The sequence below is a fragment of the Copidosoma floridanum genome, unplaced genomic scaffold, assembly GCF_036245765.1.
Source record: "Copidosoma floridanum isolate Cflo_tuat_1 unplaced genomic scaffold, Cflo_Japanese_pri ptg000013l, whole genome shotgun sequence".
Taxonomy (NCBI): domain Eukaryota; kingdom Metazoa; phylum Arthropoda; class Insecta; order Hymenoptera; family Encyrtidae; genus Copidosoma; species Copidosoma floridanum.
The window spans coordinates 5516331-5543959 of NW_028321890.1; the positions used below are offsets into that span (position 1 = coordinate 5516331).

The window sequence follows — 27629 nt, forward strand, 5'->3', positions numbered from 1 at the left end:
CCAGATTAGTAATAGATTACCGTATACCAAACAAAAAACTGTTCCTGATGCTTCTCTACTACCAACAATCACTGAAATATTAGAGTGAATCGCAGGTTCAAATTATTTCTCCGTTTTTGATCCAGCCAGTGGATTCTATTAAACAGATGTTGACCCTGCAGATAGACATAAAACTACTTTGTGCATACCTAAGGGACATTATGAATATGTGGGGATGCCGTTTGGACAATGCAATGCAATACACCGACAACATTTCAACGATTAATGGACGTCATTTTATCAGGACTGCAAGGCTTTGAGTTGTATATATTATTTAATAACACAACTGTATGTTCAAAAACTTTAAAAAATTATGTGACAAAAATAACTTTTTTATTTAAAAAGCTTTGAAAAATATAATTTAAAATTACAACTTGACAAGTGTCAAATGTTAATGCCAGAAGTAATTTAAACCTAAAAATCATACGACAACAACAACGTTAGACAATTTTTTGGAACTAGCGAACTATTATCGTCAATTTGTCGAAAATTTTGCCGAAACTACAAAGCCTTTGACGATTTTGCTAAAAAAAGAGAAATAATTTGAGTTAACAGATACTGAGCAAATAAGTTTTGAAGAGTTACGAAAAATATTATGCAGAACACCCATCGAAGCTTGCGTTGATTTAAAGAAGCCATTTATATTAACAACAGACGCATCCGATGTAGCTATTGGGGCCGTATGAAGCTAAGTAGAACCAGGAAATGACCAATTAATTGCGTGTATGTCCAAGACTCTAAGTAAATATTAAAAAAACTGTTTTACAACATAAAAAAAATGCTTAGCAGTTGTTGTAGCAGTCCAATATTTTCAACATTACTTATACGGCAAAAAATCCACGGTTTACGGAGATCATGAGCTATCTTGGATTGAGTCTATCAAAGGTCTTATAAGTAGGCTAAGCAGACGGAAAGCAAGACACTGAGGTTATAGCTTTACTTATAAATAAAAACCTGCTAGACTAAAGATAAGTGCCGAGGCCTTCTCAAGAAATCAAATAGAATGGAATGAAAACAAAAGTGGTGAAGATAATTTATCAGACGAAGAAATGTTATTTAAAGCACGTTTACTACCTATAAAAGCTAACTCTCTATCAGAACTTGACGCTACGTCTCCTTAACAGTTTAGTAACCCACAATCCTACGGGCGAGTACCATCATTACAAGAGCGATCATTCCTGCTTAATTGAGTAAATATACAAGAAGAAAAGAACTCTCAGAATATGATTATAAACTTGAGTAATTAGAATTTAGAAATCAGTTAAATTAAAGAAACAATCAAATGAAATGCTGGAATTCAATTAACACAGGTTACAAAAGAAGTTATACGTTCTAAGAATTAATACCTACAGTAATAAAGATCGCAACAAAAAAAATCATGAAAAACTGGAATCACAATTTATAATCGTAGGATAATGACAGTAAAGAAACAAAAATAGTAAATGATACCGTTCTTAAAAAAATACAATACTATCTCCATTCCATACTAAACATTATGGCAGCAGTTACTTAAATCAAGAACAAATAAATCTTCTTTTATCGTCTCCTGCAAATTTAATTCTTTCAACTATACTAAATGAATGTATTGACAAAATAATGTACAAACATATTGCAAACAGAGACGCCATAGAAGTCAGATCCCCAATTATACCACATATAAATGGTTCTATCAAAAATAAATTACAAAACTCTAATGATTGAAGAACTTTATCACTTATAGATAAAAATGATAGGAAAGAAAGAGACGACAACCTTTCTTAATAAAAAAACAAAAGGAATAAAACTGATTAAGATACCAAGAAAACTTTGAGTTAAATTATCTTACTGCGAGCAAGCGATACAGCAAAGTTAGAATCCATACAGCGAAATTGGAACTTGGCTCTTAACGGAAAGGTAACGAGAAATATAAGCTCCAGTGGTAATCCATCTTACATAATTTATACAGCCAATAAATAAATATTTTCGAGCACTCGAAAAAATTTAACTTACACCAAATACAGTCACATTCATTTCAAATCTGAAACTGTAGTTTTTAAATAAAAAACAATAAATTTCTATCAGACATAGGAGCTATATTAAAAAGAAATTATTTCAACACGCCGTACGCAGGGACCTTAATTATGAGCCATCTGCTGTGGCTCTAAGGATCTCGATTTACTCACGTGACTCCCAACTTGTGCCACGCTCTCGTGCGACTGCGTGTGTATGTTGAGATCTTTAGCGCCACATTAGATGGCTCATAATCTCGTTCCCTACGCATGATGTGCCGAAAAGTGGCATACACATCAAACATGAGAGAGGTTAGATAATTGGTACACGTGTGTCAATCACCGTCCTCACTTAATAGTATCGTAATGTACTAATAGATGTTCAACTTAAATTGGGAGACTTTATCACTACCAAAAACTGTAATCGCTACATATTTTCACTAGTTCTGAACAAAAACTTTACCGATGAAAAAAAATCTAGCCTTTTACGAAGCTGGTTCAGAAATCGTGTATATGCTATATTAGTGAAAAAAGTTAACACTGCTTATATTTCTAGGTAAGGTAAACTCACTGATAAACTCTTTAGAGAAGAAATGCCATCAATTTTATATGATAAATAACGTCATTATTCCCTCACAGTAAGAGTTTGTTTTAGTGCATATTCTTATCTTACCCTAGAAGACAGAAAGTAAATAGTAGTTCAATGTCATACTAGCTTATTTGGAGGTCATTTATTCGTCGTAAGAACTTATAGACGAGACAGAAAAATATCATTAAAAGGAAATGCGCAACGATATTGCTGAGTACATACAAAAATGTAAAATTTGCCAGAAACAAAAATTATTCCACACAAAAACTAGAGAACCTATGGTAATTACAGACACACCATCAGAAGCATTTGAACAAGTTGCAATAAAGACAGTAGGCCCTTTTAAATGAAGCGCATTAGAAAATAAGCAAATTTTAAAAATGCAATACTTACAAACTTTCTTATTGCAGTTCCTCTTTCTAACATACAAGCAATAACTATTGCTAATGTTTTGTCAAAATATTTTATTTTAACTTTTGAAATTCCTAGAACTATTTTTAGTGACAGATCAAAAAGTTTTATCAATTACGTGTTGACAATAGTAGAAAAAAATTGTGTATTTCACTTAGCTCTCACTGTTGCATATTACCCACAATCTAATGGTTCGTGAGAAGGAATTCATGCTATGGTACACGATTTTTTTTTTAAAGTAATGCTAAATACAAAAATGACTGGAATAAAATTGTTCCCTTCATAGCGCATTAGTATAATACCTTAGTTCATTTAGCAGCAAGCTTTACACTTTTTAATCGTACCTTCGAAAGACAGACACGTACTTCACACTTACTTATGATGAATTCTAACTAGAAACATACAGCTCACACGCTAGTTACTTTACCCACTATTTACGTACAATCCATGAAACAGCTCATGACAGACTCAAAATATCTGAACAAAATTCAAAATCACGTAATGACAATAAGTCAAAGCCACAAAACTTGCAAGTTAAAGTGACGGTCATGTGTTCAAAGAACTCCAAAAAGGAAAATTAGATATATCTTATAATGGAGTTTTTAAACTAAAAGAAACACATAGTAATAATAACGTCATTTAAAAATTAGAAAATGGAAGAATAATAAGCAAATATATAGAGAAAGTAAGACGTTGCTACCAATAAAAAAAAAAAAAAAAAAGAAAAAAAAATGTAATTTACTTACGTATTCAGTAATAAAATGTTATCAATATTATATTTAATTTCCAGAATTACTTTACATGTTCAATTTCATGCCACACAAGTCTACAAGGGAATCAGCCATGAAAAATTTTATCACATCGCTCCTCTTCTCTTCCCTTACTTTTTTTTTGGTATTGCATAAATCACAACCCTACTGTATTAGCTAATGTAATCACCGCTATATCAACTGCAATTACTAAAAAAAATTTTTACGACACCATTAATCAAACGCTTTAATTATTGAACAAAAAAAATATATACATTAAACCAAAAATATACAACATAATTAAAACCTAATGCATGCAATTTTAATTGACAACTGGATACCTACACTGCCTTACGTTAACAGCAGAAGTGTGTAATGATTTATCAATTATTTTTCCAACAAAAAAAAGAAATTTTTACCTAAAATGATACCATGATGACTAGTCTCATTAACTTGCGTGGATTCTTAATCGATCTGTAGTTGCTGAGGGTGGCAACAATCTAAGAAGGGTTCTGTAACTTCCCGAGTTAATACAGACGAATCATATGATAAGTACAAACACAGTTTATCCGTAAAGTTTATACAAGACGTATTTTGTACACACAATAAGCTCATATAACAATTTGAGCTCACACGTCACTTATGTGCGTGCGTGCGTGTGTGTGTGTGTATTAGCTTTAAATATTTCATAATATGGTGACATGTAATACGGCTAGCCTCGTTGTAAGAATGCATGTACGTATGAAAATTGTATGTAACATGTATGAATGCATAAATGGTATTGAATGTATGAATAAATAGTTTACTTGCCCATTGATTGCTCATTTATTATATTGTATACTAATTTGAAAATTGTAATTAACACATTATCTCATCATACTAAAAATTGATTGTAAAATCTCCAAAAGGATTAATTGCGAAGTTTGTAAGCTTACTATCACACTTGAACTCGTGTTTGGCGTTCTTTTATTTCTGATGTGAGCTTTAATTATCACTGATCCAAAAAAACCTCAATTGCACTTGTCAGAAAAAAAAGATTTGTACTGTTGCATTCTTGTTTTTCAATATTTTAAATCAGAACATGTAACATCATCGTGCAAGACTACTGTTTTGCTGTCAACGTTGTCTGCCAGAACATCGCTCATTGGTTGACCTAATTTAACCAAAGGCCTGTGTTCTAGATCGATTAAGCATATATTTTAAAGTGAAATATGTGAAAGTTTTTTGCAATGTATGTGTAGTTAAATAAGACAGATATTTATAAATGTAAATGACGAGCGTTGTCATGTTAAAAAGATGTTATTGATTCTGGTTAACAAGTTGTTTAGTTTTTCCACCATGTTTATAGACTTAGATGCCAGGCCAGTCAGTGGTGACATAATACAGGATACCAGGACCGCCACAGCAGGGAAGCACACCCAAAGCAGTGAAGGACCCGGAAATTTATTTTGAAATTGACTCAGATCGCGATGATAGAGATGCGCTTTTTGACCAGTGAAGCTCTAAGAGTGTTGGCGAGACGTAGCTTTGAGTGAGAGAGGCTGAGGTTTCCTTGGTAAGAGGCCGCATTTAGTTGACCTCATGCAAGCAAAGTCTTCTCTTCTAGGATTAGCAAAGCAATTATTAATATTTTCTAAAAGCTTAAGTTTGCCAATCATTAAATTATTTTTGTTATTAATTTAGTATAGTTAGAACAAATTTTTGTCGTAAGGTGGAGATTGTTTAAGATATTACATGAACATTTTTTAAATAGACATGGAGTTTGAATGCATGTTTTTTTAGTATAAATGTGATACAGTTATGACATATTTAGTAGTTACACAAGAATATGTGTAATTTTCTTTATAGCTTTGACAAACCATTGTTAGAATTTTCTGACACTTCTATTATCATAATCTTCTAGAACTATCTCAATTCAAATAGTTATTTCAAGAGATGTTTTTGTTTGCTTCGATGGGGTTCGCACTTGAACAGAGAGATTCAAAGTCAGATCAATCTGTGGCTTAATTAGCAGTGATACTTACTAAGGAATTTCTGATTTACCATGAATTGTAGTTTGAAGCTCATATTGTTTTAGATAATTTATGGCTGTTGACATCTGAATTAAAAATTAATATTTCGATTTTACTGAAAAAATTAAAAAAGAGTTTGCAAGGACAGTTATTTTAACACTAACAGTTAAAATACGTCGTTTGTATAAGCTATAGTGTAACGAAAACTCTAAAAGTTGTTGGGAGCACATCTTTCGTAGATCCTAGGGGCACGAGGTAACAAGCGTAGAGATTTGTTGCAGACGGTCAGCTGTGAGATTATTGTCTTTGCATGAATTAAGTTATCAAATAAGAAACTTTAATTTTTAAAGTCAATCTGTTTTCTATGAATTAAATGAATACACTCATTGAATGTTGATCATTTAATTGATCATGATTTTAAGTTTGACTTGTTCGGCTCCATGAAGTTACTCATATCCCTACCACATTATTTATTTTCATTATATGGTACCAACCTTATGATATTACAGGGTGGGAGGATTTTCTGGATCAGTTGAGTTTATATTTTGAAATGAAATATGTAAAAGTGTTTCTGTCATGTATGTGTAGTACAATATGAAAAAAGTGTTCGAATCTAAATGACAAGAGGTGTCACGTTAAAAAAATGCTATTGATTTTAGTTAAAAAGACGTACAGTTTTTCCACCAACTTCAATGACTTAGCGTCACATTTTGTTCGACAGCGATAAATTTTCTATAAATTCAATAATTGTTCAAAGATATTTCTTTCTTCACGCAAAACTGATTTTGTCACCTGCAGCTTTTTTTACTTGCTCTGACGCTATAAAAACTCACTATCAAGAGGAAAAATTTCTTTTTCCACGTCTGTCACCTGTCCTCTAAAGGCTTAGTCTACTCTTGACTTCCGAGACTTACGAGTACCTTGTATTCGTAAGGTATAACGTGTTGGCTAGTGCAACTCAAGTGTATTTTAAGAAAATCAATAGTATCGAACTACGTTAAGGAGCGAGATACAACGAAGGAGGCAAGCTGAAAGTAGTTTAGGTGTTAATTGAGGAAGCAGAAACCGTAACATATTACCGGCCACGAACTCATTCGTGTAGTTTAACAAACCACTGAAAATTACTGCAAAAAGCGTCAGGGAACTCTAAAGCAGCAGTAACAGAGATTAGTGATGGATGTGAAATATTTAGTAGTTATTTAATTAACTCCAAAACCTTTTTAAGGTGACCAGAATAGATTATTTTTAAAACAATAACATTTTGAAACTGTTTCAACAAAAGAATTATACATTTAAAAATAGTTAAAGCTATCCATATTATTGAAATCAAAATTTTTACTTAACTCAAAAGAACATATAAAGCTCACGAGTTGAATCCTAAGAAACTCACGAATGACACTGAAAAGAAACGGTTAAGACCATACTCTAAACAAGTCCGGTCATAACATGTGCTTATGTTTAAATGTTCTGTGGTTCTCTTTATTCTTTAGAGCAGGTTAAAAAAAAGTACTAACGATGGAAGGAGAAAAATTTTTTTTTTTTCCTTCCAAGCAATTAATTGTCAAATGCACTTACATACTATATAATTTAGCACCCTTTAATTCTGTGAAGGTATATAGTTCGACGAGTATAGTGCCAAAAGCCTTATACTTATTAATCTGGACTTTTTTAAATTTAATTTTCAACCATGAGTATTATGATATTAAAAATTGTGGACTTCATTTTACTTTATTGTTTAGCCCATATTTGCTATATAGTCCACAAATGTTAAAATGCTCAACTGATTTGAAAAATTTACACTTATTTGAATTGTAAAAAAAGTCCTGGCCGTTCAGACTGAATTGAGTAACTATGCGGTATAACTGGTTTCTATTTTTTTTGTAGTACAATCGATCAACAAAAATAAATTGTGCTGAGACGCTGATGGTACAATGGAGAACGACAGAAGAGTGGAATGAGATTATCGACAAAGTGAAATATTGAAGTGTACATTTGAGACCCGAGAAAATGGGGTGAATAGTTTAATGACAGCAATCTGGCTCTAGCGAGAAAGATTTCTAAATGTGTATTGCCCGATTCATTAAACGCTTATGGATTTATTTATTACATCATTGTATTGATAACATTTATTTTCCTTTTTTTAAATTATAGTGCTGTTCATCAGATTGTGTGAGGGGCATTACTCCGTTATTTTAGCATTCAGGAGGGTGATCGTCAAAGGAATGGGAGGTTAATTGCAAAGACATAGGTAGGGGTTAAAAAGGCAGTTACATAGCAAGAAGGTCACCCAACTCCTTCAGGAGAAGTAGTGTGCTAATAAAAAGCATATTCAGAAAATTTACAGCCGTTCTTGTTCGAAAAAGTCACACTGCTTGAGAATGGAAGCCAAGACCTCTCGAGTGCCAACCCATAATGTAGCTATCAGTGCTGCCACTTACTCACAAAGTATAATGAAAAAAACGTTTGTTTCATTTAGTATCTGTAAGAATATTAGACTATATAACTGCTCGCAAACTCTGATTTAAATTAATTAAAATACGCACAAAATCAGATAAACTTCAGTTTCTTGGAAGAAAACATTCATTTATTGTTTAATCCACCGAAAACTTAAGTCAACCATTCAACAAGTACCTTCTAGACGTACCAACAGCATGGCGTGATTAACAGACCTTTTGCGCCAAATCAACAGCCCGTTAGAGATGGCCCTTTAAGAGAGAAAATCAATCAAAGACTCGAAGACAATCTTGTTCAGATTGCGAGAGATCTTGCAGGACAATTGGGTAAATATTTTCATTTCTATTTTACTTATTTTAATTATTTTTTAAAAATTTACAAACTTTACGTATCAATTGTTTGTAAAATGATCTTTATTTGTAATCAGAAATGTAGCCAATAATATACTTTTTAATACGTATAAGGTCATCAAGAGATAGAAAAAGGAAATTGCGAAAGAGATATGTTACCCGTATAAATTACGAAAGTTGCAAAAACTACAAGACGACGCTGTACCACTACAACTGTGCCACGGTAGATGGCTCAGAAGACAGCTTGTAAATGACGTTAATTTTACACGTCAAGCGTATTTTACCAATGATTTAACGTTTCCTTAAAAGAAACAATGAATAGCTAAATATACTAACAAAGGTGTTTATTATTCACGTATTAACTTTTGAAAAAATTGGCTTTTGCCCACGAGCAGAGCTTATGAGAGATATTAGCTTGTCACTGCAAAAAAATACTGGTACACAGTAAAAGAATTTTGTTTATTATTTCTTTTTTAATATTCAAATTAACTTTATTAAATTATAATATTTCTAATTATTTTTTTTTTAACCACTTTTTCTTCCTTAAGTTTTACTTCATGTTATTCTTATTTTTAACATGCCTGTATAAATTTTTTTTGTATTGAGGTTTGACGTTTTTCACATAGTTAAACTTGTTGCAATTTTCAAAAATATGTCCTTTTTTCTTGACTTTTATTGCAAATGCACTGACGTTTTTTAAAATAGGAGATTATCGAGCCTTGATCAAGTTTTTTATGTACAAGTTATGATTGCCAGCCAAAAAGTAAACATTACATTCGTTACCATAACATACGAACTAGCACTAAATTGCCATAGCCAAGATTTTTAGTTTACAACGCAACTAGTAGCAAATCTCATTCATTAGGCAAGTTGGAGGCTCACAACTATTAAGACGGGCTAGCAGGCATTAGCAACAATCTTTACGAACCAGAAACGTGATAGGTGAAACGGGCCAGTGGAAGTTAGTGCTCGTTAAAGCTAGCCAGGGAGGTATGTGATCCTTGAGACGAGCTGGAGAAGGGTCACAGTCGGCGAGACGGGCTGGTGATCACGTGTTCTCGTAGAGGGATGCCAGAAGAGGTTTGTGCTCCTGTACACGCATTGACAGGTGCTTGTGCTAGTCTTGTGAAGCCGCAAGCTTGAGATTGGCTAGACGGTCTGACGGACGCTCGTGCTCGTTGAAGGAAGAAATAAAAGGCTTATCCTAGAGATGAGCTAGAGGAAAGTTGGAGTCAGCGAAACGGGCTGATGGACGCTAGTGACCCCCGATTTAAGCTGGAGGAGGCGCGTGATCAGTGAGATAGGCTGGCAGGTGCTGGTGACTTTCAAGATAAGCTGGAGGAGACACGCGAGCGGTGAGACGGGACGGAGGGTATTTTAACTGGTAGACTAAAGCCGGAGGAGGTGCATAAGTGATGATGGTGCCACTGCATTGAGTTGCATAATGCTCCACGTTCAAAATATCTTGACCATGATCGTACAATGCGCTTTGCTGGAATATCTCCAAGTTTATCCACATACTCTTCTTTAGAAAACTTTTTTTCATCTGAACTTTCATCAGTATTGAATAAAATTAATGAACTGTCATGTTCGAAATCCTGAGAACTTTCTGTCATACGTGGAGCTGGCATGATTTCTTTGCTTGTACCCTGCTTGACGTCTTATCCACTGTAACACGGTAGTAAAAATATAAACATGCAAATAAATACGCACAGAGTTGTCTGCATGAATGCGGTAAATATTTTTCACTGGAAAATGCGTACTTATGTTATTTTTGTTAATCGTTGAATTTCGTTATCTTTCCATGCATCAAAAGCATCCCTATGATATTTTTTGGAGTATTAAGTAACAATCTCTTTGCTCTTTTTGGTAAGCGTCAGCAATCGTCTTGAAAATTTTACTTTGTCGTTACTGGCTGAGCTAATATTTTTTATGGATTTGTATTCTCAAATAAGTATCCAGTGCTCTTTATCGTTATGCAAAATATTAAAAATTTCAGCTGACATATACGTTGGGTTTCACGAACGATGTAAAATGTAAAGTTAGTGATACAACACTAAGATATTAAGTGCAATGTTTAATAAAAGTTTTTATAAGGTTACTTTTACATTTTACCTATGAAGAACTTCACGCTAAGGCTAGAATGTTTTTACTCCAATGGTTCAACCTTGTATTTGTAACGTCATTGTTATGCTGTGTGATGACAGTTTTAAATCTTATAAAAGCTCACGCCTCAGCCCCTTTAATCTGGGCGATGGACTTATAGTAAGCCAGCTAGACTACATGTCTCCTCCGTTTGGAATTACTGGTCAAAACATCCACTGATCAGCCGTGCCTTCTTAAGTGTCTTCGTAGTACGATAAGTTTGCCAGCCTGCTTTCCTGAACAAAGCCCAAACCAAGTTACCTCGGAGCTTACCATTTTTGAAGCGAGCAAAAGAGGCAATGACGTTACTGGTTTTTTTGGAAATACTTATCCTTTATGTTTCGTTGCTATAGAAACAAATCCAGTGCATTTTTATAATAAAAACATACTTTAATACATGTTTTTTCTAAAATATAAGGGCTTGCATTTTATCTTCTCGCAAATAACGAGATGGCACCAGAAATTTTGTAGGATGCAAATTTAATAGAAAATATTTGGAATAGAAATCAAGACGTCAACAGTTACTTGGTGGTTAGCACTTTCGGTTTTTACTTACTCACTAAAGCAGTTAGCGCTGCGAATCATTTGGTTATTGGTGACTTGCTTACTCACTGATTTGATATAGAAAAGTTTTTTTGTGTAGTTACATAACTAGCACTTTCGTTTTATATCTGTTCTCGAGAAAAAAGAGTAACATTGGTCGAGTAGTCGTTAGTGCTTTACTTGATACAATTTTCCTGAGTAAACAGAAAAACAAGCATTACATGTGAGAAAACCAAGTAACATAAATCTTTTACTACTTAATGCAAATATTATGAACCAGCTTGCAAGTAAAAAAGCGCCATGTATAATTGGTGATTCATGCTATCTTTCTGCATACATTTGCAAGTATGAAAAACACCCTAGATCCATAGGTAGAAATCGTATTTTATTCACACCTGCTTATAAGGGAAGAAAAAAGATAAATTGAAAGTCACAGTTTCCGTTATGAGCCCACATACTATCAATTTCGTAAAATAATTTTAATTAGTACTAAGTAATAAGAGCTTGTATTCTATACCTACTTGGCTGCAATCGAAGTACTCACAGGTATTGATAAAACACGGTTCTTTCTCTTTATTTTTCAATGCAAAAATGACTCTTTTGACTTATGTCATGGCACAAAAGCTGCAAACATTAAATTTAACCAGAATACCGTTGCGAAATCATGTTTTTCTAATTTTTATCAAATAATTTTTTCTGACGATCATCAAACAAATATTTTTCAAACAAAACAGAGCTCTTTTTCTTCTAGACAGGATTTGTTTTGCTTTAGTTTGATTTCTTTTTCTTTTTACATGTAGGTACGCATGATACAGTATATCACGTACTAAAAGTGCAAGATACGATAAAGGGTCGTGGTTGAAGTCAAAGTTTCGTACATTTATTTTTCCAGGGTGTGTAAGGTGCATTGAGGCGTCTATAGGAACACTCAATATTTTGGTACCCACAGTTTTAGTTAGTAGAGTTAGTGCTGCATTGAAAAACGAAGAGATAAAGAGCACTGTCTCGTGCTTTTGCACAGTAAGATCTCATAATTAATGATAATTTGTAAATATACTAGTATAGCAGACAGCCAAACGTCTGATTAAGAATCAAAAATGATTTTCATATTTTTACTATCTTTCTCGGCCAATAAATTTAAAAATTGATCAAGTACTAGAATTTCACTATATGCAATTGAAAAAAACAAAGATTTTTCTACAAGTACATCATAATTTTTCTAATTAAATTATTCATCATAGGTTTCAAATTACCAGTAGAGATAATGTTTTAATGCTTTGCCATACAATCTCTTTCTGAATGGTATAACTTTGAGCTTAAATATCTCGAGATTTTTTCAACATGAGGTATAAACAAAGATACTGTTAAATTTAATGGATCATGATCTATGAAATAAAATTTTTTTTTATTTCGTAGGTATTAGCAAGGTCGCTACCTTAACTTATTTATTAACTATTTAGATAACAAACATAAATCACAATTTTTGACGCTTCATAAATGACTGGGACCTATGCAAAGTTAAATATTTAAAATTAAATCACAGCACAAATAAGCAACAACTGTAAACTATAAACTAATGAATGAATTATTTTTCACAATCATACATACATTCGGGTGTGTACAAAACTATGTTTTATTTTAACACTTGAAGATTATATCTTAGATCTTGTCTGCCTTTCTTATAGACAGTATGGTACTCAGAAAATCCATCTTATTTCTCAATTACTCTCACAATAAAGTGATTAACTTTCTTAAAAAAGCGAACTCCATTTAAAAAACCATGATTTTTATATTATCTTAAGGTTACAATTTAACATTACAACAATGTAAATAGTTCAAAATTAATTTAAAAACGTCTATCTATAAACGATAACATCAGTTTTTCTTATTCAATTAGGGGTCCAAAACCAAATAATCTAAAAAAATAGAAATAACAGCACTATTTTATTGTGACATCCTGCATTTTACACTTAATGTTTACTACTTTGAAACACAGAGTTCCTCCTCTTAAATTATAAATAGCGAATGCTTAGCGATCTGCAAACATCAAGCCATCAACATCTGCAATTACTTGACATAACTTACTTATTTCAAACAAGCTACGGTCACAAACTCGAATTACGCGTGCAACCCTCAAGCAATCCTCTAAAGCGCACATCTAACAATATCCATTGACACCCGTACATTCGAAAATGTGAATAATCAACATTTTCAACATTCTTCACTGTATATTATTAAAAAGTATCATACACAATTTTGACAGTAACTAATACTGAATGTAAGATCCAAGAGATCAGCAGTATTAACAAATAATTATTGTATAATTATATGCACCCGCAGTTGGCATGATAAATCATTGACTTCTGTTTCATAATACTGATTATTATTATTATCAATTAGTTAGTTATGGCACAATATCAAGGTAAAATAGCAATACTATTAGTATTTATTAAATACCTAATTTATAACACGTAGTGTTAGATAACTTATTAAAGGTATGTGATTCTTCTTGGCATATTTTGGCATTGATCCTTAAGTCAACCACTTAGGAATCATAGGCTTCTGCTCCACAAAAGTTTGGTGACAAAGAAAGTCAGCGTGTTTCCTGCAAAAAAACACGATATCAAAGATTTCCGCAAATGAAACTTTGACTTTGGCCTACGAGTCCAGCTTTGCAAGGAAGTTGGCAGTGCTCTGCTGGAAATATTATTTTCCGGCGTTGTACGTATAGGAAAAGTCCATTAAATGATTCCCGTTTGTCAAATTCAAGCGCTTATCCTCAAGTCTAGCACTTAGAAGTTATAGGCTTCAACTCCACAAAAATTAATCAAAACATGAAGTCATATCTCCATGTTTCCCACAAAAAAGGACAATATCGAAGATTTCCACACCTAAAACTTTGACTTTGGCCCATAAATCTAGCTTTCCAGAGTTATTGGCAGTGCCTTGCTGCATGTGCAACTGCTGCGTGAGAAACTTTGATCAAGTTGAACTCTCCGAAGATGTTGCTGGGGCCCAGGTAATAAAACATTATCTAGCATAAGGTCACTTTTTTCTAATACTTTGTTTTATTTTTTCGAATGTATTATGTTAAATCATTTTATACAATCGGTTCAGTAGTCGTTTTGCTGACATTGTAACCCTCATCGATTTTTATGACATATCAAGGTGTGTTAATAAGATGTGTTTAATTCACATAACGAAAGTTAGCTCACGTGATCATAGAATGCCAAGTCAACAATTGAAAGACGTAAACCGGTAAATTACAGAGCTAACTATTCTAGACATTTATTTACTTTAACCACTCTGCTTATTACTTACCTTACGTAGTGGACTATCATCGTATAAGCACCGGAGAGTCTGAATGCACAACCTATTCTAACTAAAACTTTATTTTTCATTAATTTTTAATATGTATTTTTCAAATCGATCATCTTAAATCAATTTAGATGGTGTCAAAAAATTCCCAGCTTATTTTTATCAACTTGGTACCAGTTTCAATTTGCCTTATGCCTTAATGGCAATGTAAACGGGGTGTAAAATGTCAAATAGTCACTTTATGTAAGATAATCTCGGGAACTCTGACATGTTGCATTCCCAGATTGAAGAACCCTGCATAAACAGTTAAAACAATTTCATGTGTGGGTACATTGTTCTTAATAAAAAAAAAAAAAAAAATTCACAGTGGTTGGTATTGCAAGGGTTTAAACGATTTCTCTATAAATATAGCTCGTGCATAATGCTCTGTTCTGTTTACTCTCAGATATTAAAGCATCAATACGTATAAGGGAGAAAAAGACGCTTTCTATCCGTTAGTTAGAGCTAGAGAAGTTGTAAAAAATGAAGATTAATTATTAAAATTTAGAAAAGACAAGGTCAAAAAAGTCCTTTATGAGACACTTAAAACGTTCGAATTTTTAATGACTTGTTTCATTTAGAAAAATTAAGGGGTATTAAAGGTGTACAGTTGAAAAATTGACATTTGCCTAATGAAGGTGCATAATCTCTGCCATACTACAAACTTTGAAAATCACTATTCATATTACGTGGCAATGCATACTTGTTACGCGTTCTTTCAAGATTTAGGTTACTATTAGTGAGATATAGTGAATTTAAAAAGAGTTCTACATTTCTCATGAGTCTTACACTGTTATTGTTGTTATATTCTTATACATTATCGAGCTGACTTGTATTTATCACCGATTCTTGATCAGGACAAAGAGATAGTTAGTTATAAGTTGTTTATAAAAATTAATCAAATCACTTTCTTAATCAATAATAATAAGTTGTATATGATCAATATAAGTACATTAATTATAGGACAAATAGTTAGTTAATGTTAGTCTAGTCAAATTTTGTATGTAATTACTTATGCAATTATTCATAGAATGCCGACAGGTAAGTCTAAGACGTATGTGAAAGTATTTTTAAAAATTTACTAAGTTAAGCCTTATATATGGCTTGTAGAGTTGTTAAGTCTCAAATTAGTGGTAAAACTGTACTTAATAATTTTTTAAAGCGTGTTGTTGTTCAGTTTAATATCAAGATTTATGTTACAAGATCAAAATATCTCAATTGAAAAATACCTTACATCTTTGATCTAGGAACTGCTGGTTGGTAATACAAGAAATTAATTGCTATTATTAAATTAATTACAACTTTTATTAATAAATAAGATTGAGTTAAATAACAAAAGTTTTACTCAGCCAAAAACGTAGCTGTATTTTGGTAATATTTTAGTCAGTAAAAAATAATGTGCTTTTAAAATAGAAGAAGTACCTGAGAAGCTAAGTGCTAATGTTCTTTTTATGGTAATCAAAGTGTAACTAATCTATCTCTCTACGTAAAAAAATTCGTATTTGTTCTAAAAGAAGCTTTAAGAGCAAATAACCACAATTGTAAATGTTAAGGTTATAATTAGGTTTATAATTATAAAGCAAGTTTTAGGTATTTTTTATTCTTATTGTCAATGTTTACTTTAGTGATTTCATAAAACTATGAACCGACTTTAGGTTCGTTGTTTCTTATGAATACTCTTCAACAACGGGAGATTTTTAAGATTTAAAAATATTTTATGACATCAATGTTTATCAGAGCTTAATTAGGTATTTTTTTCAACGTTTTATCCAATAATATGATGATTTTTTTAAACCTCTTCTAGCATAAAGCTTTAAATTAATTTGTCATCTAGTATTATATAGTTTAAGATAACGACTTTTTTTGAGGGCAATAGCTTCCGTGGTATAATTATGTCAGTGATTCTGTTCCAGCTGCTTGTCAGCTGACTTAATAGCATTAAGGCTCTTAACAATTTTAGCTATTCTGTTGGCTATAGAACTAGTTACTTCCTAACCGGCAGACACTGAAATTAGTGGTAAGGCTCCATAAATTTTAGTAGGAAGGCATAAGATGAGTAAAAATGTATCATGCTTTTCACCAGCAAATTTGTTAACTGCACTACGAGCACCTTTCAAAGCATTACTAATAATACCTTGAGTGTTTTTGCTACTGATATTAATATCCCATGAGGCATTTTTAATAATGGAACTTAAAGGACTACCTTATTTTATTGTTTTTTTTTTTGTTTTTGACAATAACCTGAGTTTTCTTTTGCTTCAACCCCATACTAAATTTACTTTTAAGATTCATAGTGCCTGTCAATAGAGCAGAAACTGAGTGCATGTATTTAAAATTGCTGCGCTTACCAACATTATAGCTCGTAAAAAATTATTGGGGATTAGAAAAAGGTCCTAATTACTCACCTTTTAGTAAACATAAAACTGTAGTCTCGATAAAAAATGCTAATAAAATTTTGTAATTTTTTAAGATATAGCTTATAAAAAACCATACATTGTAAAGGCTTTTCTTCTGATGAGTAGGCACAAAAATGTTGACTGCGTCTATCTTTGTCAGTAATATATTTAAGTTTCAAAGTAATTCGTAAGAGATAATGATAAATTTCAAGTTCATTTCGTTAAACTAAAATTAACATAAATCATGTGGATAAAAATCATGTTGAATCACACATTATGCACAGCTAATTAAAAAGTTTATGTTGTAATTTCTTGAATGACGATAAATTTTGCTTCATTGTTATCCATAACGATACACTAATGAATAATGGTAGCTATAGAAAAGGGTTTGAACATTTGTCCATTTATTTCAGACATACCTAGGGCAATCATAACAGTCTGTTGCATGACATAAAAGTATTATCATCATCATATGTCAACAAGAAAAGGACGGTCTTTATTAGTTTATAGAGGCGAGAGAGTCTGCTTTATAAAACTTCAGACTGTTAAAGTTTGAGAAAAATTAAAGCTGAAAAAAAGCTTTATAGAATTCGTAAAACCATTGCAGGCCCTTTAATAAAAATAGCTATTAAAACAAATTTACTGCAAACAATGATAATAGTGATGTAAGCTAAAATTTTTTCCCACTAAAGTGGATGATATAAATGATAAGCTTGATGAAATTAAAAGGAAAAACAGACTAAAATTTTGTGAAGGTAATGTAACACTTAAGTCTGCCATTAGTGAAAGTAATACAAATGATCGTGATAATGACATGGATTTAAATAATACAAATTGAAACTAATTTTGTAATCCAACGTTAATCAAAGAGAACTTATTCATTAATTCTTATTAAAAAATACCTGCTTAGGAAAAAAAGATTAGTTTGATTTAATGTATGGAGTGTTAAAAAATTTAAGTGTATTAGCTTAGGGCTTTCTGAACAGATTTTAAAAACAGTTATATAAAAATTGACGATGTTAATTACCCAACAGCTGCTTAATTTAAAAAGCTTATCAAAAATTAAAAAAACTAATCTTTAATGAGACAAGATAATACGAGAAAAAACTACGCAATATCATAAACGCTAAATATTAATAGATAATAGTTAAAAACAAAGGTATACATAAAATCACAATAGCAATAAGCTTAATAATATCATTGCTCCAATGTTCGCTATCATAATATAAAAGAAGGGTGGATCGTCACTACTTGATAATTAAACTGTCTTCATAACGCACCAACTACCAATCTAATTATTGCGAATTGATATAGAAAACCTACTCTTTCAGAACGTTATTTAAATTATCATTCCCACCACCCCTCATCTCAAAAAATTGCAATAGTAAACACATTAGTTAATTATAGTATGAAACCGTCTGACTCTCAATTCCATCACCAAAATCTTGAAATCTCAAAAAAGTTCCTCCTAATAAATAATTACCCTATCCATTTTTCTTAATAAATACTTTAATAAAAGATTGGCTTAAATAAAAAATTCTTCAAATAAAATAGTTTCAAATCGAGAAATTATTAAAAATAACAAGTTAATAGTTATTTCTTTTTACAATAAATTTGCTCCATTACTAAAAAAAATTTTTCACAAAAATAAAACTACAATAATTTTTAAATGCACAGATAAGTTTTCTAATTTCATAAAGTTAGGCAAGGACCAAGTTGATGTCAGCGAGAAAAGTAATATTGTATGTAAAATAAATTCAAGTAATGGTAAAGCTTGTTGTGTTTCGCAGTTTTCCAGAAATCTTAAATTAAGAGTTAATGAGCATAGAAGTGATTGCAAATACCGAAGAGACAAATCGGCACTGATGGAATATATGAAAGAAACATCGCAATCCCTTGATTTTGATAATGTTAAAATTTTGGACGTTGAGAATAAGAGATTCAAAAGATGATTCTCAGAAATGTTACACATACAGATTAATAATAATGTTTATAGAATGTTTGATGCTAATAATTCAATAAATTATTATAAACTTTTCATTGATAATAATTTAAAATTATTGACTTATGCTTGTACTTCTTGCGTTTAGTATTTCGATGTCTTAGGAGCCACAATTTCTGACTTACAGATAGGGACAGCATTTGTATTAATTATTACCATGTATATTTACATTCTAATACATAGACAATTTAAGCTGTGTAAGCGCTTGCAAATTTCACATATTTGTATTCGCAATACTAACATCTAGCGCGTTGCCAGACGCGACCCATTTAAGCGGTCAATTGTAAGTTTTAATGTAGCGCCGAAGTGAAATTTTATTGTATATTTTATTAATACTAAAAGTTAATTGTAATTCTTGTGTAAATTTTATTTGAACCTGATAAGGGCCTCGAAACTTGTTTCTGTACGGGCCGAAACGTCGTTCAATAATAAACAGAAGTTAGCAGTAAAACCATTTGAGTTTACGGATTACTAATTAATCTATCCACGGCTATTGGAGTACGCCTAATGCTCAATTCATAAAACAATGTAGGTCACCTTATTATTTAGACTCTGTTCAATATTGAGGTTCTAAGATTTAAGTTTACGCGCTTGATTAAATCTACCAATCAGTCACTAGTACGCCGAGTTTCAAGACAACAAATCGCAGTGCGCCGCGTCTCTTTAGTTAGTCAATAGCTGTGTAAAGTAAGTAGTGGTTTGCTCTTCAGATGTAGCTGCGCGATGTAATAGCCAGTTCGTACTCGGTCGTTGAGCAAGGTGCACGCACCTTTGCATGAGCACACACATACGCCTCTTTTCAAAGTTTTACACGCGCACCTTAACGATTACTTCTTGATTACTTCTATTACTTCTCGTTTCGATTATTCTGAATCTTTACCTCAGAAAAGTAAAGTGTTTGTATCAAAATTATTAATTTGGTGTGTCTATTCAATAAATACGCTTTAAAGTGTTAAATATAAATCAGTCTTATTTACTTAACATAGAAACACACTCCTGCTCCGATACTCAACAGACTCTTTTAATTATCAGGGGTCTGAACTATAGTTACGGAAACCTTAATAAAAGCCTAACGAAAATGCATAAACTATTTTTTAAATAATACTTTCAAAGGTGAATTCTACCTCACAAAGTAAGTAAACGATTTTAGATTAGTAAGTAAATTTAGCATAACTCTTTTCCTTTACCCCACCACCCTTGCCATACTTCCAGTCTTTTTTGCACCACACCACATATTACCATGCATTTAATTTAGTTATCATTTTTTTTCGTTAAATGAATTTATTAAAAAAACAAAAAAAAAGTTTTCATAATGTTATAGCTCCCAACCTCTTGCACACAGGCTGAGGCTATTATCCACTCTGCTGCAAGCGAGCCTGACACAGAAATTCCGATTACTTTTTTTTAAGGTCTAGTTTATAACTTACGTAAAGTAAAATTTTTTAATAACTGTTTAATAATTGATTTGGCTTTATCACCAATGACAGTTATATATAATTTTGGTAATTAACTTATTTATTTGATGTAACATTCATTTTAAAAATTTAGGAATTATTTTTTTTCAGTACAGCAGCTTTCAAATGTAGTAAAAAATATTTATTTACTTAATAATAATCTGTTACTTTAAAAATGTGTAAACAATTTTCTACACAACTTTTGTAACATTTTTTCCAAATTCTTATAATTAAAAGAAAATTTTATGATATACTAACACAATAATTGATTTTCATTGCGTTTTCTTTTTTAACAACTTTTCCTATATGATTGAGATAATATTTTAATATACATTTTTTTTTAAGATTTCAACTTTTTTATTTTTTTTTAGCAGTAAAGTAAATAATTGGTCCACAAACAGTATTATGCCTTACGATTGACGCCCTTGACTAGTAAAACTCACATTAAGCAGCGTATCTAACTTGAATCTCTCATTTAATAAATTTTTTGTTAGAATCAATTCTTAATGTAATAATTTAATGTTCGTATCTACTTCTTCATGAAAAACTAACTAACTTTCATACATGAAGAAACAATTTAATGTACAAACCGTTCAAAGAAGAAAAAATGACAGGGTTTTAATTTCATCTATAAAAATACTTATTATTTAATGTACAGTCGTACATGCCTTCATAAGGCTGACGACGCGATGACCCGTCATTGCTTCGTCAGCTTACAAGCATATATACATATTCACGGCGCACACGCTTGTGCGCCGCCGCCATCTTAGGTCGTTACGCTCGCGTGCCTGCGTGCATGGCTGAGCCAGTCTGTTGAGACACCTCAATGCGTGCGAAGCTCCGTTGCCTCAAATACAAATCATACTCAATTCGCCCTGACACGGCAATCATATCTCTCTGGGCCTTTACCGGCGTTTCTCACGAGTGCACTCGTCGACATAGTATTAGTGTAGTCAATTTGTTGTGTATCCGATAGCGTCTTAAACCCGAACAGCTGTAATTCGCGGCTCTCGTGCGTGCGTGCGTGTTTTAATTCGTAGTCGAGTCAAGTGTATGTAAATTTAGTTGTGTTCTTCAATAAAAGGGGTTTTTTTTACCGCAAGGTTTTTTCCCCTCAAAAAAACGCAGTGTCTTTATTTGTTTTCCTTTTCCTTATTTTTCAACTAGGCGAGCGAGTCACCTGCGACTCTCTCGCCACGAGACATTTTGGTGCCGAAACCCGGAAGTGATCCTTGCACGCACGTGCGCGCGCGAGCCGCGATTTCTTATAGCTCTCTCTTTGGCGGACGAGATCGCACGCGTACACGCAGTCGCCGTGCACGACGAGAGTCGCCCGCGTGGGCGCAGCATATCCTGCTGGCCACGCGAGGATCATCATCACCGTCAACATCATCGATGCCGCCGTCCCCGCGCCCGGACACACCACCGCCCAGCTGCCGCTCGTCGCACACAGTCGGATAAGTGAATTTGCTATTTCTGTTTCCTTTGTCTCCTGCACATGCGTTTCAGCAGAGGACACTTACGTTAATTGTTTCTGTCCTTCTCTCTCTTTCTCTCTCTCTCTCTCTCTCTCGTACTCCCTAGCGCGAATTGCGTAGAGTTGCGTGTTGATTGTTGGTGTTCCCGGCACGGCGCACTGTGTGCCGAACCTGGCCAGCCGGTGCCTCGTGTTTGAGCCCTCCTCCTGTCTGTACCTTTTTCCATGTAATGTGGTGAGCCGCAGGCAGTCATGGTGTGTACGCTGATCAACGCGTGACGTCCTAAAATTGACTTAATTTTATCTTAGCATTTTGGTAATCACATTTAGTTTTTGTACACCCTAAGTGTTAATTAAATTTCAGCATCATGTCCCGAAAGTCTGCGGCACGCATTGACTACCTCGTGCAGAAGCTGCAAACGTTTTCTTTTAAAGTGCAAAATTTAAATGACCTTTTAAATAGCTCTTCTGTCGACTCCGTCAATGCGGGCCTGCGGCTCGCAGACCTACAAAAAATACACCAGGATTGCGTCCGATATTGCGATGAATTGACACTCAATCAACCTCATCACCCTTGTTTTGATGAGTTTTTCTCGGCTGAAATGACGTATTACACGGTAGCTTCCAAAATCAAACAAATGAATCAACCTGATCTCAACAGTAGCATCACCAATACCACCATCATTGAGAGACATAAAGCCCCTAAGCTTCCAACGATCAGTGTCCCGCCTTTCAGTGGCAGCCATGAAGATTGGATGTCTTTCAAAAACTCTTCTACTGATTTAATTTATTCACGCACTGACATTAGTGATATGGTAAAACTTGCTCATTTGAAAGGTTCACTGAGGGAAGAGGCACTGAGCAAGGTAGCAGTTTTTCACATTTCTGCAGAAAATTACACACAGGCATGGAAGGATTTAAATGAGTTTTATGATCAGAAAAGGCTTTTATTAGAAAGACATGTTGATGCCGTTATGAGTCTCCCCCCTGTTGGTGAGGCAACAGCAGCAGATTTATCCAAATTAATAGATGATGCTAAACAACACTTGAGCATTTTAGAGCAGCTAGGCGTTAACATCCATCATGAATTTATAGTGAGAAGTTTAGTTAAATGTCTCCCCATAACAACTCGTAGGAGATGGCAGGAAACCCTAGCTTTAGACAAGTTCCCGACGTTGGATGAATTTTATAAATTTGTAGAAACCAACATTTTTAACCTCAAAGCAATAGAGCAGGAGTTTTCAACACCATCAGCTAGCAATAGGAAGTGACCCTCTGACAATTCTCAACTCTCCCAGAAGGCCAAGCGAACTCCTATCGATTTTAATGCTCGCTCCTTAGTGACAAATGTTTCACCAAATTGTCTTAAATGCAACGAAGTTCATCGGCTTTATGTCTGCCCAGCATTGAATAAGCTTGCCCTTCAAGAGTGGTGGGATTTTGTAAAAAGTAACAAAATCTGCCGTAACTGTTTGCGCTCTCATCCACTACCTTGCAAAAACGAAAGTAGATGTAGAAAGTGTGACCAGTACTCATTAGCTTCATCAGCACATTCACTACACACACAGCTTATGCTGACAGCCATCTTACAGGTACAAAATCTCAAGGGTGATTTCATCTCGGCACGAGCGTTGCTAGATTCTTGTTCTACTGTCAACTTGATCACTTCTAATTTAGCAGAGTCATTAAAGCTACCTGTTAAAGACTGTTCAGTCTCAATAGGAGCTGTTGATGACTTATGCACTATTTCCAAAAAATGCATTAAGCTTAAATTTCAATCCAATCACACCAAGTTTGGAAAAGAGTTAGAATTCCTTATTGTCCCAAAAATCACTAACCTCGTGCCAGATGAAATTTTCCCTCGTGAGTTATATCACATTCCAAAAAATATACAACTAGCAGATCCTAAATTTCACATACCTCAAGCAGTTGACATATTATTGTCCTCAGGCACTACCCTAGCAGTATTAGCTGTAGGACAATTAAATATCACTCATAATACGGCTAACATAATATTACAGAAAACTAGTTTAGGTTGGATAGTGGCAGGAGGCTCAGACAATATATCAACCTCAAGAAAGGCGTCTTGTAATGTAGTAAAATTAGATACCATGATAGAAAGATTCTGGCTAGTCGAAGAGATAGACACCGCCCTCAAAATCTCGCGATGAGATAGCTTGTGAAAAACATTTTGTCAATAATACTCGAAGAGACCCTACAGGTCGATACATCGTGCGGCTACCTTTTCGTTGCAACAAATCTAAGTTAGGAGAATCTCGTTCTCAAGCATTAAATCGTTTTTATTCACTTGAAAGAAAATTTAAGGTAAATCCCAATTTTAAAGTAGAGTATGAAAAGGTGATGCAAGAATATATAGACCTTAATCATATGTCACTTGCTAACGACACTGTAGGAGGTTATTATCTTCCTCATCATGCCATAATAAAACCATCTAGCGAGACCACCAAGCTTAGAGTAGTTTTTGATGCTTCGGCAAAGACTTCCACAGGAATTTCACTTAATGAAGTTTTACTAGTAGGTCCCACCATCCAAGACAAAATATTTGAACAAGTAATTAAATTCCGAGCCCACAAATACGTCATTACAGCCGACATAGCCCGAATGTATAGGCAAATTATCGTACATCCCGATGATCGAAAATATCAGCGTGTACTATGGTACCATAACCACCAAATCAGAACCTATGAACTTAATACCGTAACATTTGGCGTTTCATCAGCCCCATTTTTAGTCATACGCACGATTCAGCAGCTCGCCAACGACGAAGCATCAAATTCACCACGAGCTAGTAAAATACTCCTCAGAGATTTGTACGTGGATGATCTCATTACTGGAGCTAACACTCTCGGTGAGATTATTCAGATACGTGATGAAGTGATTGAGCTGTTGAGTCGAGGCGGATTTACGATACGACAATGGGCCTCTAATCATGAAGCTGCTCTTAACAACATTGATAAGAAATTCTTTGATTTAGACTGTTTGATAAAGGAAAATCCTGTTCAAAAAACGCTGGGAATCATTTGGAATTTTCAACATGACAAACTTCAATACGAGGTTCAAGTAATTGATCCTAAAGACACTTGCACTAAACGTAAACTCATATCTGAAATTTCTAAAATTTTTGACCCACTTGGATTGATAGGCCCAGTGTCGTTATATGCCAGAGTTTTAATTCAAGATTGCTGGAAATCTAAAATCACATGGGATGAGTCCCTGCCCCAGGAAATTCATACCAGATGGGCCACTGTTGCAGAACAACTACATCTGCTAGAAAAACTTTCGATTGATCGTCACATCTTGATTCACAATTTTGCACGAGTCGAGATACACGGGTTTTGCGATGCAAGCATACGTGGGTATGGAGCATGTATTTATTTCAGGTCCATAGATGTAAAGGGCAAAGTGTTGGTAAGACTTGCATGTGCAAAATCACGCGTCGCTCCTCTCAAAAATATGACTATTCCTCGATTGGAATTATCTGCCGCATCCTTACTCAAAAAACTATACGTTACTATGCGATCTCAATTCGAGCTTTTTGTCGATCGGGTAGTGCTGTGGTCCGACTCTACCATCGCACTGCATTGGATTAGCATGGCTCCCCACTTATTAAGAACTTTTGAATTAAACAGGGTTGCGGATATTCAAACTATCGGAGCTGAGGTCCAGTGGAAACATGTGCGAACAGATGACAATCCAGCAGACGCGTTATCCAGGGGTCAACTCCCTGCAGATTTTCTCTTAAATAACACTTGGTTTTCAGGTCCGAGTTGGTTGTTCCAAGCAGAGAACACCTGGCTACCCAGTGTGGAGATATTAAGTCGAGAAGACTCTGGGTTCAAACAACGATTCTGCCTTCTAACCACAAACTCAGTGTCTAAGATCTATTCTCGTTTTTCATCATACCAGACTCTTATTAAAACTATAGCTTTAATTTTCAGATGGCGCACAAAACTTAACAAAGAATTACCAATCACCGTTGAAGAAGCACGAGAAGCAGAGCTGAAATTACTGCGTAGTATACAACACGAGAATTTCCCTGTTGAGGTAAAACGTCTGTCGACCGCTCACGACACAGAGTCTGGGCAAATTTCTGTTCCTTATCGAAAAACTACCAGATGTGACGATTTACATCCATTCATAGATAACGATGGACTCTTGCGCGTGGGTGGTCGATTGAAAAATGCACAACTTGCTTACAATCAAAAACATCCAGTTTTGCTGCCAAGCAAACATCACGTAACCGATATAATTATTCGACAATACCATCAATCTAATTTACACGGAGGAATACAATCAACTCTTTACTCAATTAGAGAACGCTTTTGGATAATTGATGGTAGAGATCAAGTAAGAAAAATTATCAGACACTGTGTGGATTGTATTCGTACCAAACCTAAGCCCTTACAGGCCCAAATGGCTGATTAACCCGCAGCTCGCGTAATTAAAGCCCCAGCATTTAGTCACGTTGGTGTGAACTTCTTTGGACCTCTTTATATTAAGGAAAAACAGTTTAGAAGTAGAACAACCCTTAAGGTGTATGGATGTGTTTTTGTATGCATGATGTCCAAAGCGGTTCACATTGAACTAGCACATAATCTCTCTACGGAAGGTTTTTTAGCCGCCTTTCGTAGGTTTATTAGTCGTAGGAGAATACCCGAACACGTATATTCAGATAATGGGACAAATTTTGTAGGAGCCAATAATAAATTAAGAGAAATTTATGACTTATTTAAAACACCCGAATATGAAAACCAAATCAAAAATTACGCACTTTCTAATCGCATAACTTGGCATTTCAACCCACCTTTATCACCTCACTTTGGCGGTCTTTGGGAAGCTGCGATAAAGAGTTTCAAACACCATTTAAAATGCATTCTGAAAAATCAGACTCTCACATACGAACAATTGCAAACTTTACTCATTGAGATTGAGGCTATTCTAAATTCAAGACCAATATGCACTCTTTCCGCGGATCCCAATGACCCTCTAGCATTAACACCTGCTCACATACTTATAGGAAGGTCTTTCAAAACATTACCCGAGAAAAATCTTGTTTCAGCTCCTGATAATCGTCTATCCACCTGGAACTTTATAACTAAGGCTCGACAGGACTTTTGGAATCGTTGGCATACTGACTATCTCAATGAGTTCAATATCCGTCAAAAATGGCATAAATCTACTGGCAAAATCAAACCTGGTGCGATCGTTATTCTCATCGAAAAGACAATTCCACATGAGCGGTGGCCGCTGGGTGTGGTTCTTGAGGTGTGTCCTAGGAACGACGGCATCGCGCGAGTAGCTCAAGTCAAAACCACGACGGGCGTTTATAAACGCAATATTACTAGTTTATGTTTATGACCGATTTCCTAAATTTAACTTGCATATTACGTATTAGATAAAGTTTGCGAAGCAAATTAGTTCCATTAATAATTTTAACTTAGTCGTTGTTTCAATTACTGTTCATTTTTCAATTTAATCACTGGTTCTAGTCACTCCAAAGGAAACTCAACCGATTGTCAAGATTAGTCATAGACTTACTGAGATTGATTGTAATTTGTAGATTTAGTACAACTTAACTTGGATATGCGTTCTAGTTGATTAAACTAGTCGATATTCTTATAATTCATCTCCATTCATTTATT

The 27629-nt window shown here is 33.9% G+C and overlaps 1 protein-coding gene across 1 annotated transcript; it reads left to right on the forward strand.

Moving 5' to 3' along the window:
* The first annotated feature begins 24354 nt into the window (after positions 1-24354).
* Positions 24355-27345, forward strand: LOC149374805 (uncharacterized). Its single transcript, XM_089591707.1, has 3 exons — positions 24355-25343; positions 25926-26334; positions 26875-27345. Exons 1-3 carry the CDS (start codon positions 24355-24357, stop codon positions 27343-27345), a joined length of 1869 nt encoding a protein of 622 aa, XP_089447833.1.
* Positions 27346-27629: the final 284 nt, after the last annotated feature.

Coding starts and splice junctions, on each gene's coding strand:
- LOC149374805 (XM_089591707.1), top strand. CDS start 24,355: ATGTCACTTGCTAACGACACTGTAGGAGGTTATTATCTTCCTCATCAT. Junction 25,344..25,925: donor TGCGATGCAAGCATACGTGG/GTATGGAGCATG, acceptor TTTAATTTTCAG/ATGGCGCACAAAACTTAACA. Junction 26,335..26,874: donor TAATTGATGGTAGAGATCAA/GTAAGAAAAATT, acceptor CTGAAAAATCAG/ACTCTCACATACGAACAATT.